The sequence below is a fragment of the Ceratotherium simum genome, chromosome 33 (assembly GCF_057802395.1).
Source record: "Ceratotherium simum simum isolate JZ-2026a chromosome 33, ASM5780239v1, whole genome shotgun sequence".
In the NCBI taxonomy this organism is placed as follows: Eukaryota; Metazoa; Chordata; class Mammalia; order Perissodactyla; family Rhinocerotidae; genus Ceratotherium; species Ceratotherium simum.
In genome coordinates, this window is record NC_141932.1 from 6,869,343 (window position 1) to 6,882,559 (window position 13,217).

Sequence of the window (13,217 nt, forward strand, 5' to 3'; positions counted from 1 at the left end):
GTCCCCACCAGCCTTCCCTGGGGACCGTCGTTTGCAAAAAGCCTCTCCCCATCCCACCCCCAAACATCCTAAATTCAGCCACTGAGGAAAACATTTACAGAGAGAAAAGATGAGGGTACAAGAGGCAGGTTTGTGCAAACAATGTGGGCCCCAGAGCAGGGAGAACACGGTTTCTCCAGGACATGGGGCCAAAGATTTTGAGGGGGGACAATAGAGAAAGGAGAAGAGTTTGGAAGGAGCTTAGAGAAGGGACAATGGTGGCTCTAGGTGGCCCTGTGCCCCCACTTGGGACAGAGTGAGCCCCAGGGCCAGGGAGGCAGGGTGAGCAGGAGAAAGCAGCCGCCCCCCAGCAGCAGGACCAGGCTGGCCCCCACACCGCAGCCCAGAGACCAGGAGTATTCGTAGGTCAGGGCTGGGGGCGGGGGAGGCTCGGGGCTGACTCTCTGCAGCAGGGCTTGTACGGAATGCCGGAACACCTCCAGGCTGACCAGCAGCAGCAGGCCTGTGGGGAGAGGAGGAGGACAGAGTGTGGTGCTCAGGCCCCAGGGGACCCCAACTTGGGTCTGAGCATCTCCCCCTTACACCCCATCACATGCTTGCTCAAACAAGAAACCTGGGGGACCCCCCAGCACTCAGTCATTCAACCACAGCTAATTACTAAACACCTACCATACAGCAGGCACAATTTTGGAAGCTGGAGATAAAGACACAAATTGATAGAGACAGAAAGTAGAATGGCAGTTGCCAGGGGCTGAGGGGAGAGGGAATGAGAGGTGGTGTTTTCGTGGAGACAGAGTCTCAGTGGGGAAGATGAAAAAGTTCTGGGGATGGATGGTGGTGAAGGTTGCACAACAGAGTGAATGTACTTAATGCCACAGAACTGGACGCTTAAAAATGGTTAGAATGGTGAATTTTATGTTATGTGTATTTTATCACTTTACAAAAGAAAAAAGCAAGCCGAGGAGTCAAGAATCGCAAAAGTCAAGTGAAGACTCCATCAAGGCTTTTGTGAAGAGTGACGGTGGAACCTAAAGGAGTCGAACTCATAGAAGCAGAGAGCAGAATGGTGGCTGCCAGGGGGTGGGAGGAGGGGGAAATGGGAGATGTTGGTCAAGGTTACAAAGTTTCAGTTACACAAGATGAATGAGTTCTGGGGATCTAATGTATAACATGGTGACTATAGTTAACAACACTGTGTTGCATACTTGAATGTTGCTAAGAAGTTAGATCTTAAATGTTCTCGCCACACACAAAGGAAGATAACCATGCAAGTTGATGGATATGTTAACTAGTTTGATTGTGATAATCATTTCACAGTGTATATGTATATCAAAACATCAAGTTGTACACTGTAAATATATACAATATATACTTGTCAATCATACCCAATAAAGCTAGAAAAAAGAGCAATGGTGGATCACAAAATGCAGAGAAAGGCAGTCAAGTTGTAATGCAATTTGATTTAAAAAACAAAGAAAAAGAAAGAAAGAACAAGACAGACAAAGACACCTTTGTGTCATGGAGCCTATATTTTTTTTTTTTTTTTTTTTTTTTTTAATTTCTTTTTTTTTTTTTTATTGCAGTAACATTGGTTTATAACATTGCAAAAATTTCAGGTGTACATCATTGTACTTCTATTTCTGCATGGACTACATCATGTTCACCACCAAAATACTAATTACAACCCATCACCACACACATGTACCGAATTATCCCTTTCACTTGGAAAGGACAGAGGGTAAACAAATAAACCCAGGCTTGCAAAACTCAGATGCCTGCAGGAGATGATGAGAAAGTATAAATAAAGCAGGCACGTGTGGTGGGGACAATGACACAGAGCAGCCAAAACTCAGCTTCAGCCAACTGCAGCCCTTCAGAAATGGGGACTTACTTTACTAGATCTTCTGATTTTTCAAGAATAGCTAGAAGTTTTTAAAGGATTATTATTTTTACGGGAATTCGCCCAACCTTTAAATATTGGCTCAGAGAAATCTTTACACACTGCTTGCCAAACAAAGTACATTTATGGGCCATTGCTGCCCTGCAGCCTGCCAAGTTGCAATTTCCAAAGTAAACAGATGAGAAGACAAGATGATTTCAGAGAGTGATGTATGCTAGGATGGGAAGGGGAGTGACATCCAGGGACGGAGCAGGGACTTTACATGGTGTCATCAGAAAAAGCTATTTGAGCTGAGACCCAAAGGATGAGAAGAAGCCAGCCATGCACAAAACTGAGCAATGGCAGTTCCAAGCAGAAAGAATGGCTGGTGCAAAGGCCCAGTGATAGAATGGAGTATAGCGTGTTTGAGGAAAATAAAGAAGGTCACTGTGGCCGCAACAAAGGGAGTGGGGGAGGGGGAGAGCAGTGGGCCACGGAAGTGCAGAGGTGGGCAGGAGTCAGATCATGTGGGACCATCTGATGGTCATGCCTTAGGCATGGATCCTAGCTGCCTCCCCTCTCAGACCCTGGAGTCTGGCCTCAACCTCAATCAATCCCTGACCCTCCTTCCTCCCTGCACTCCAGTTCTCCCACGGTTTTTAATCAGGGACCTGGAGAATGCAGCCTGGAGTCTGCATACTGTGGCTCAACGGCCTCTATCAGCCCTTCTTGGCCCCACCAGCCCAGCATTAGGGCACTAGAGGTGGAAAAGGAGAAGGAGACATTGTCCAGTCCATTCATTCCTTTGCTAATTCATGCATCCTTGCATTCATTCAATGGATTTTAATTGAGCTGTCACTATAAAGTATATATAAAATATATAAATGAGACTAACAAAGCCCCTGTCATGGACTTTCACCCTAGAAGGGGAAATGGACAATAATCAAGTAAAGGTATTGCTGCAGTCTGAATTGTGTCCCCCTCAAAAGTTCATACGTTGGGGTTCTGACCCTCAGTGCCTTGGAATTGGACTATATTTGGAGATAGGGTCTTTAAAGGGATAATTAAATATAAATGGGGTGATTAGGGTGGGCCCTCATCCAATATGTCTGGTGCCCTTACAAGAAGAGGAGATTAGGAGACAGACACACACAGAGGAAAGACCACGTGAAGACTCAGGGAGAAGACGGCCATCTACAAGCCAAGGAGAGAGGCCCAAGAAGAAACGAACCCTGCCAACATGTTGATCTCGGACTTCCAGCCTCCAGAACTGAGACAATAAATTTCTGTTGTTTAAGCCTCCCAGTCTGTGGGACTTTGTTATGGCAGCCTTAGCAAACACGAGCATACAGAAATATACAATCTCAGGTAGTGATCAATTCTATGAAGAAAAATAAGGCAAAGTAGAGACACAGCAGATAATGGGTCTACATTAGACCAGGTGGTCAACAGTGGTGCCCCTGAGGAGGTGATGTTTGATCAGAGACTTAAATGATGTGAAGAAATGAGACATGAGAAGATCTGGTGGAAGAACATTTCAGGCTGAGGGGATAGTAGCGCCAAATGCGTTGAGGAGGGAATGAGCTTGGAGTGTCTGAGGAATAGCCAAGAGGCCAATGTGGGCAGAGCAGAAGGAGCAAGTGCTAAGAGATGAAGTCTCATGTAGTCAGGAGCCAAGCCACTTAAGACCTTGGAGCCATGTTATCCTAGTGTTGGTAATTTATTGGTGGCTTTTGATCCACACAGGAACCATGATATGATTTATGGTTTAAAAATATCACTAACCCAAAAACAAGGGGTAGGTAGGATTTGGCCATGGGCTGTAGTTTGTAGATCCCTGGCCTTGACACACTAGCCTTGTGCCAACAATCTAACCAAATGCTCTCACGTCCCGTCTCTTCCACTAGACCTTATGAGGTAGGTGTTATTATTATCCTCACTTTACAGATGGGAAACTGAAGCCTAGAGAGGTGGAGCTGGGGTCTGAGCCCAGCCAGGTTTATTCCATAGACTATTCTTGTAGGCACATCACTATACCTCCTCCCTGATGGAGCCTGACTTCCCTTGTATGACCTAGAAGGGTCCACGTGATCTGGTCCCTGTTTACTTCTTCAGCGTCCTTTCAAGCTGCATTTCCTGTCCTTTAGTAGTATGGAGTAGGACTTCGTCAGGTCTTTAAATGCACCAAATTCTTTCAAGCCTGGAGACCTTTATGCTGCTTGGAATAACTTTCTGCTTACCCCTCCCTGAGTCTGCCTTACACATCCTCATTCTTTGCATCCCTATTTAATGTACACTTCTTCTGAAAAGCCTTCCCTGACCACTGCCACTTAAGTCTACATTGGGTCTCCCTGTTATACACTTTCCTCTTACTCTTTTCTTTTCATTTATAGCATTTATCACAGTTGGTAATTATTAACATATATTAATTTATATGAGTATGTTTACTTGTCTAATTTCTATCTCCCCCCCTCCAGACCATGAGGGCAGGAAACTTGTCTGTCTCATATCTCTAAAACATAGAACAACACCCGACATATATATTTTATGGAGGGAAACAATATAACCTGAACATAACCCTTTACCTAGGTAGACCTCAAAACTTAATCTGCCCCAGTTCCTGACACCCAATATAATCATAGTAATTACAGCATCAAATCCACCCCTCACTTTCATTTGATTGTACAGTTTGCAGAACATTTTCATGCCCCAGACTTTCACAAAACACTTTCACATCCACCCTTCATGGCATCCCCAAGAATCACACGGGCATGAGTTCAATAATAACACCAGCACCAAATTCCTACAAGCAGTAAATTCCATGAGAACAAGGATCATCTTAATCTTATTCATCATTCTATCCCCAGTAGTACCTAGCACATCATCTAGCACTTACTAGATATTAGAGACATACTATTTGAATGAATGGATGGATGAAGAGATGGAAAAATAGATAGATGGAAGGAGAGAGGGAGGAAGGGAAGGAGGATGGATAAGAAGGAAAGATGGAAAAGAAAGAAAGTAAGAGGGAAGAGAAGGAGGCAGGAAGGAGGCAATTGATGCCTTCATTGAAAGGATGGATGGATGGAAGGATGAATGGTTGGATGGATGGGTGGATGAATGGAAGAATAGGATGGATGGATGAATGGATGAGTAGGATGATGGATGAATGGATGAGTAGGATGGATGGATGAATGGATGAGTAGGATGATGGATGAATGGGATGGGTAGATGGACGGATGAATAGGATTGGTGGATGGATGAATGGATTAATAGGATCGATGGATGAATAGGATAGATGGATGGACAGGATGGATGGATGGATAGATGGATAGATGGATGGATAGGATGGATACTTGATAAATGGATACTTGGATGAGTGAGTTCAAGGATATGGAAAGATTTAAGCCCAGAGACAGAAAAAGATTTGCCCAAGGTCACACAGCTCTTAAGAAGTTGGGACTCCAATCCAGATCTTTTGATTCCCTGTTGATTCCCTGGTCCTCCTTTTACACTGTATCCTCCTCACGCTCCCTGCTCCAGTCACACTGGCTTTCTTTCAGGATCTCAAATTCATCAAACTTTTTCTAGCTTGCCTACCCATACTTTGACATTTTAAGTATCATCTCCTCAGGGAAAACCTCTCTAATTCTCTGCTTTAAATCAAGTGCTTTCATTACATATTGTCATAGAACTCTAATTTTCCTTCATAGCTTACTGCAGTTTGTAATTGTGGGATGGTTTGCATTATTTCTGTGTCCTTAACCAGATGATAATCTCCATAAGGGAAGACACCTTTCTGTCTTGTACACTCTTATATATTATATATACATATACATACGTGTTTAACATGTATATATGTATTGGGTGTAATGTGTCTGTGTGTGTATCAATGAATTAAATGAACTAAATGAATGAATAAATGAATAAAATGAATGAAAGGAAAGAGGATGACTGAATTTTCCCCTTCATTTAGGAAGATATCTAAGGCAACAAAACAATAGTAAGAATGTGATCATTATTATTTCCCATTCATGCATGCTCTTGAACACTCATATGTCTCCCTGGCCTCATCCTGCACCTAGCCTCTACTTCTTTTATTAATTAAGGCTGCCATGTACTTTTGTGCAAGCTTTGCCCTGTTTTATGCTCTGATCTTTATTCTGTCCCTCAAAGTTACTGAATCTTTTACAGCCTTCATACATGCTATTCTTTTTTTACCACCACCATTATCATCAGCACCACCACCATCACTATCACCACCAACATCGCCACCATCATCACCACTATCACCACCACCAACACCACTATCATCATCACCACCACCACTACCACCAGCATCACCAGCATCATCACCATCACCACCATCACTAGCTTCACAACCACCACCATCACCACTACCACTATCATCACCACCATCACCACCACCACCACCATCATCACCACCACCAGCATCACCACCACCACCACCATCACTAGCATCACCAACACCACCACCACAATAAAAATCACCAATATTGCCACCACCACTGTCACCACATACCTTAACTAGACAATTCCTATTTATCCTTCAATTATCAGCTTAAATGTCACTTTCTCGAGGAGTTTCTATGACACGCCCCCACAGCACAGTGATTTATCATAACTCTCATCACAATTATAGTTGAATTATTACATTGTAATTACTGGTTTTTGTCTACCATTGCCAGACTCTAGGCTCTATGAGTGCATACACAGTGTCTGTCTTGTTAATCTTATATCTCCAGCCATTAGCACTGTGCCTGGAACACAGTAGTTGCTTAGTAAATACACAAGGATAAATAACTGAAGCTTATATAATCAATGACCTCTCTATCCACCTTAGAAAACATTTGATCCAATGAGGACTACATTTCACGAGATGTAGCATTGTTTTGGACACTCAACTCCAAGAATGTAACAGAGTTACAGACTTGTTGCAGACCCCAGGTCCAGATCTAAAACAATGTTTGGAGACCTTCCAATTCTCAGCCAACAATAGGGCTTAGAACTCTCTTATATGTGAGCCTACTACAGCCCTTGTGCTTCCCAGCGTGCAACAGTGCTTGGAGACCTCTCCCAACCTCCCAGCATGCAACAGTGCTTGGGGACCCCAAGTTCAAATCTAAAAAGTTGTTTGGAGACCCCCTCAATTCCCAGCCAACAACAGGGCTTAGAATTCTCCCATCTTTGGGACTTCTACAGCCCATGAGCTTCCTCCAATTCCCAGCATACAACAGCGCTTGGAGAATCTACCTCCCAGTATGCAACTGTGCTTAGAGATCCCACTTCCCAGCATGCAACAATACTCGAAGACCCTGGGTCTACATCTAAAACAGTGTTTGGAGGCCCCCCAATCCTTAAGCAACAACAGAGCTTGGAATTCTCCCATCTTTGAGCCTACCTTGGGCTTCTCCCAACTCCCAGCACGCAACAGTGCTTGGAGATCCAACCTCCCAGCATGCAACAGTACTTGGAGATCCGACCTCCCAGCATGCAACAGTGCTTGGAGATCCCACCTCCCAGCATGCAACAGTACTTGGAGATCCCACCTCCCAGCATGCAACAGAGCCTGGAGATCTGAGCTCCCAGCATGCAATGTCCTCAGTCTCTAGGCTCTCAGCCCTCACCTGAGAGGCCCAAGCAGATGGCTCCAACTCGGAGCAGGAACTGTGCACCTTTGCTGAGCACCATGATGATACAGAGGCACCCCAGGGCCATGACTGCCAGGCCTAGCACTGCTATCACTGCAGCCGCCAGATTCACCTCTGCAAGGACGGGAAGGGGAAGAAGCAGAGAGCATGGGATGTAGGGAGTGGGGAGAACTCCCCTATAAAGACCCAGAAACAGGAAGATGGAAGATTCAGAACTAGAGAAGAATTTTCATGTAGAGGATTATCCAGTCCAATATTTTACTTATACTGTTGAAGGAATTAAGACTTGGAGACGGTCAGTTATTTGCTTAAGGTCACAGAGCAAATGAGCCAGGATTAGAAGGAGACGGGAACTACCAATTATTACTTATGATCTGGTCACCATTTGTTTATAGGTGAGGAAACTGAGGCAGTGGGCGTGTGGGCAACAACAGAGGAGGTGGTATGTTACAGTGGGATGATCCAAGTCGGAATTCCCCCCAGCCACTTCCTATCTGGAACATTTTGGTAAAGTCAGGGAACCTCTCTGAACCTCACTTTCCTCCTCTAGCAAATCAGGATCAAAATTCCTATTTGATTGGGCTGTTGTGAGGATTAGAAATCACGTATGTGAAGTGCCCAGTGCAGTGCTTGGCACACAGAAGTTGCTCCATGCATGTGCACCATGATTATTTTACTATCTTAAAGGGGCAGAGTGACTTGCCCAAGCTCACTCAGCACAAAGACAAGAGAGAAAGCATTGGAGAGAGTAAGAACCACTGTTTATTGAGGACCTACTATGTGCCAGGCTTCACACCATATGTTTTAGTTGCATCATCTCATTAAATCCTTACAAAGACCAGATAAGACAGATCACAATTCTTCTACTGGTGGGGATGTTGAGGTAGCAGGGTGATGGAGAGGCTGTGGTTAGAGTAGAAACGATAGTCTTAAGAGCTGCATTGTCCAGTATGGTCACCACGAGCCATATGTGGCCTTTTAATTTTAAATGGATATAAATTAAACAAAATTAAAAACTCAGTTCCTAAGTTACACGAGCCACATTCAAGTGCTCAGTAGCCACGTGGGGCCAGTGGCCACCTTATCAGTCAGTGCAGACATAAAACATTTCCCTTTTCACAGAAGATTCTATAGGAGATCGCTGCTTTAGAGTCAGAATTTTTTGGGTTTGAATCCTGTCTCTGCCACTTCCTAGGAAAAACAAACTTAACCATTTATGGACTTCCATTTTCTCAGCCGGAAGATTAAGATAAAGCCCCCACCTTGCAGGGTCATGCAAGGACTTAACCTTTTATAAATGAAACACCCAGCGCTGGGCTTGGCATGTAGTAGAGGCACATTTGTGAGATGTTAAAGTGCTAGCCACAGAGAGGGGTAGTGACTTTCCCAAAGTCACACAGCACATTGCAAAGGGGTAGGAGCTGGGGTAGGAGTGTTGGGCACAGGGCTCTGGAAAACCATGACCCTACCGCCACCACCCCTCAAAGATAGGACCTCCCCAAGACAAAGCAGAAAGGATGACAATGCTATCAAGAACTTCTCTGGCATAGTCAGTATATCCCCATCACCACACCACCCTGGGGTGAAAAGTTCTCACCTTTCTTTATGGTTCTCTGGAAGACGTGTGCATTCTCCCCCGTGGTGAAGAACTTAAAGTAGGTGCAGTTTGCTTCTGTGGGAGCAGGAGAGAGAAAGGGAGGTAATGACATGGAGGTCCCGAGTGGAAGTTCAGGACCGGGCATTTATCATAGCTCACAGTAGCCTAAAAATATGACATTAGCATCCCTGATATACGGAGGAGAGAAATGATGCTCAGAGAAGTAAAAGCCACCTGCTATTACACAGCTATCCAGGAGCTGGGATTCCAATCCACAGCTTTGAGGTCCAGACCTGTGGCCTGGAGCGGGCTATTGACCTCTCTGGGCCTCTGATTTTCCTCTATAAAATGAGATAATGGGTATCTTTTCTGACTCTGTCATATGGGTTTGTTGAGGGTCAAGTGGGATTAGAAATAGATAATCACTTTATTCAACAAAAGACACTAAGATACAGGCAACAGAAGGCAACAGACTCAGAAGAGATTCTTATCTCACAAAGGATTCCTGTCTGGACTACACAAAGAACTCCTGCAGATCAGCAAGAAAAGAGAGGTAATCCAATTGAAAAATGGGCAAAAGATATGAATAGTCAATTCCTAGAAGAGGAAGCCTGGATAACTCAGAAGTACAAGAAAAGGTGTTTCACCTCACCAGGGATCACAGAAATGCAACTTAAGTCAGCAGGGAGCTGCCACTTTAGATCAATTAGATTGGTAAATATTAAAAGGATAATATCAAGCATTGAAAGGATAAGAGGAAACAGCTGGGAGCATAAACTGGTACTAATCTTTTTGGAAAGCACTCTGACACACTTCATAAAATGAAGTATGTTTATACCCTACAACCCAAAAATTTCACCTCTGGGTATACATCCAGGAAAAAACCACATGCAGGAACATATATGTGGATGTTCACTGCAATATTGTTTATTACAACAGGGCGTTGGAACCAACCTAGGTGTCTATCTCTAGGGGAACAGACAAGTAAATGTGATGGATGCTCCCCATGCAAATCTCTGAAGCACATAATAGCCACAAATTAGAATAACAGAAAGCAGCATGGAGAGATCTGAAAACACAGTATTGAGCAAAAAAAAAAAAAATCAAAAACAAAAATCTATAGCACAGGGCCGGCCCCATGGCTTAGCGGTTAAGCGCGCGCGCTCTGCTACTGGCAGCCTGGGTTCGGATCCTGGGCGCACACCAACGCACCGCTTCTCCGGCCATGCTAAGGCTGTGTCCCACATACAGCAACTAGAAGGATGTGCAACTATGACGTACAACTATCTACTGGGGGGCTTTCGGGAAAAATAGGAGGAGTATTGGCTATGGATGTTAGCGCAGAGCCGGTCTTCCTCAGCAAAAAGAGGAGGATTAGCATGGAGGTTAGCTCAGGGCTGATCTTCCTCACAAAAAAATAGATAAATAAAAATCTATAGCATGATGTCATTGTGTAAATTAAAAATACATATATATATATATATATATATACACAAAGTAACACCATATATTTTCCAAGTTAAAATATATATCCATGGATGCATATCAAACACATTACAGAGATGAGTTAGGAAAGAATGAGAAAAAAGAAGAAGAATGTAAAATAAAGCACAAGAAGGATCTTGCAAAGGCTGGTAATGATTTTGTGACATACACTGAAGAGTATGATTCATCCAACTTTGTATACATGAAGTCCAAGAAATCCTAAACTAAAAAAACAAAAAAGGCACTTTCTAAACTGCACTTTAATGCCAGAACTTCCCACAGAATTCACCTAGTCCAACTTTCTCATTCTACAGATGGGGAAACTAAGGCATGAAAAGGGAGGAGAGGGGCAGAGAATAAGAGGGGTGAAAGGAATAGGAGAGGGGCCAGGCGGTCTGGGGAAGTGGAAAGGAATTTTCTAAATTGAAAGAAGATGTGGAGGGACAAGAGATAAGCTCCTGAGTCAGGTTTGGGACACTCCTCCTGGTACTCTGCGGGAAGGAGAGGGCATGAGATGTCCCGCCAGGAGCAGTGGGAGGTGTGGATACTCTGCCTGGTACTCTGCGGGAAGGAGAGGGCATGAGATGTCCCGCCAGGAGCAGTGGGAAGTGTGAATCCTTATCCTGGAGCAGCAATCCTGCAGCAGCAAGAAGGAAAGGATGCTTCATGCAGCAGAGCGAAGGGCGAGGGTGCTATTTGTGGAAGTCAGTGGGGGAAACGTGGTCTTCACCAAAGAGGGAAATGTGAAGTGCCATCTAGAGAGTAAGAAGGTGTGGTACATCTTTCTGGGAGAGTGTGGGGTGTCTAGCATCCCATTTTGGCTACTAATGATTTAGGACATCTTGTCCCTGACCCCAGAAGATATGGCATACTCCATTTGGAAAAGAGTAGGACATAGGTCACCGCCTTGTAGCCCCTTGGGATGTCCTTTGATGGGCAGTGGGATATTTCTGAGATAAAGTTGTGACATGTCTTCTGAAGGGTGAGGATTGTGGGATAATGGTGATGGTCCTGTAAAGAGGTTGAAGTCCTTTGTGACCAATAGGGGGACATCAAGGGATATGAGGGACCCCATATTATACAGTGAGGTGGGGAAGGACATCCCCTCCAGTGCAGCAAGAACCTTTGGGACATCTTTATGGACTAGTGAGATGCAAGATGGTGTAGTTGCCAAGAACAGAGACAACCAGGGTTCAAAGCCCATATGGCTAGCCTGGGTGCATGGACTGAGCCACCTACGTTTCTTGCTCCTCATTTTTCTCTTCTGTAGAATAGGGAAGATAATAACTACTTATAGGATTGCTATGAAGATTAATGAGTTAACGCATTTGAAGTACTTAGAACAGAGCCAGGCACTACATAAGCACCTGACATTTTAATTAGTGGGGTATCCCATTTTGCAAAAGTTTGGGAACTTCTTGCTTGGGGTCCTGGGGGATGAGAATGAGCTCATTTGTAGAAGTGAAGTGTTTAATCTGGACACTGAGTGGGGGGGTACCTCAGAGAACAAGGAGTACTTGGCATCCCACTTTGCTATCAAGGGCTTGGGACATCCTATTTTGGACCATATGGATGTAAGGTATCACATCTGGAGAAGTGAAGGAGGGAAATCCCATCTGGAGCCCAGGGGGATAGACTTTCTTTGAGGGGTATTGAGATTGTAGGACATCCTTTGGAGAGTAAAGAGCATTGGAGATTTCATATGGGTGATCAAGCATATGACAACCTGAATGGGCCCTGAGGGGTGTCAGATAGTTTCCTTGGGTCAGTAGAGGTGGAGCGAGATCCCTTTCCCATGCCCAAGGGGTATAGGATGTCCCACTGGTATGTCCCAAAGGGCATGGTGTGCCCTGTCAGGGAGAGTGAGAGGTATGGGATAGCTCTCTGGCATAGCTAGGGGTGAAAGAGCCACTCTGCGAGAAGGTGAGGGGTGTGGGTGTCTGTAACAGAAAACGAGAAGGGCTGGAGCATCCAGTCTGGGCAGTCATTGGTGAGAGGCACAGGAAATGAAGAAGAACATTTCCCGGAAAGCACCAGGTCGGCCCTGGAATGTTGGGAGGTGCTTGGAGAGAGCTTCATTTGGCAGAATCAGTAGGGGGGCACAGGCTGTCTGTGGGCACGCGCACAGGGGGGCACAGGCTGTCTGTGTGTGTGCACGGGGGGCACAGGCTGTCTGTGGGCATGCACATGGGGGCACAGACTATCTGTGGGCATGCACACGGGGGCACAGGCTGTCTGTGGGCATGCACATGGGGGGCACAGGCTGTCTGTGCGTGCGTGCGGGGGGCACAGGCTATCTCTGTGCGTGTGTGCGGGGGGCACAGGCTGTCTCTGTGTGTGCGCAAGGGGGGCACAGGCTGGGTCTGCACACAAGGGGCACAGGCTGTCTGCATGTGCATGGGGGGCACAGGCTGTCTGTTGGCATGCACATGGGGGGCACAGGCTGTCTTGGAGGGCAGGTATTATGGGGGTACTCAGGCTGTCTGAGGGCACCAGCTGTGTCTGGAGTCACAGGCTGGGTCTTGGGGCACAGGCTGTGGGTGGATGCACAAGGCTTCTCTAGGGGCACAGGGTCTCTCTAGGG

The 13,217-nt window shown here is 45.4% G+C and overlaps 1 protein-coding gene across 1 annotated transcript in view; it reads right to left on the reverse strand.

The window, feature by feature from the left end:
• CACNG6 (calcium voltage-gated channel auxiliary subunit gamma 6) overlaps positions 1-13,217 on the reverse strand; it is a 23,424-nt gene continuing 10,207 nt past the window's right edge. Inside the window, exons 4-6 of the mRNA XM_004439045.3 lie at positions 9,149-9,223; positions 7,528-7,665; positions 1-502 (exon numbers count right to left, since the gene is read on the reverse strand). Coding sequence (XP_004439102.2) covers positions 264-502; positions 7,528-7,665; positions 9,149-9,223 — 452 coding nt within the window. The 3' untranslated portion in view covers positions 1-263. The remainder of the gene's footprint in view (positions 503-7,527; positions 7,666-9,148; positions 9,224-13,217) is intronic.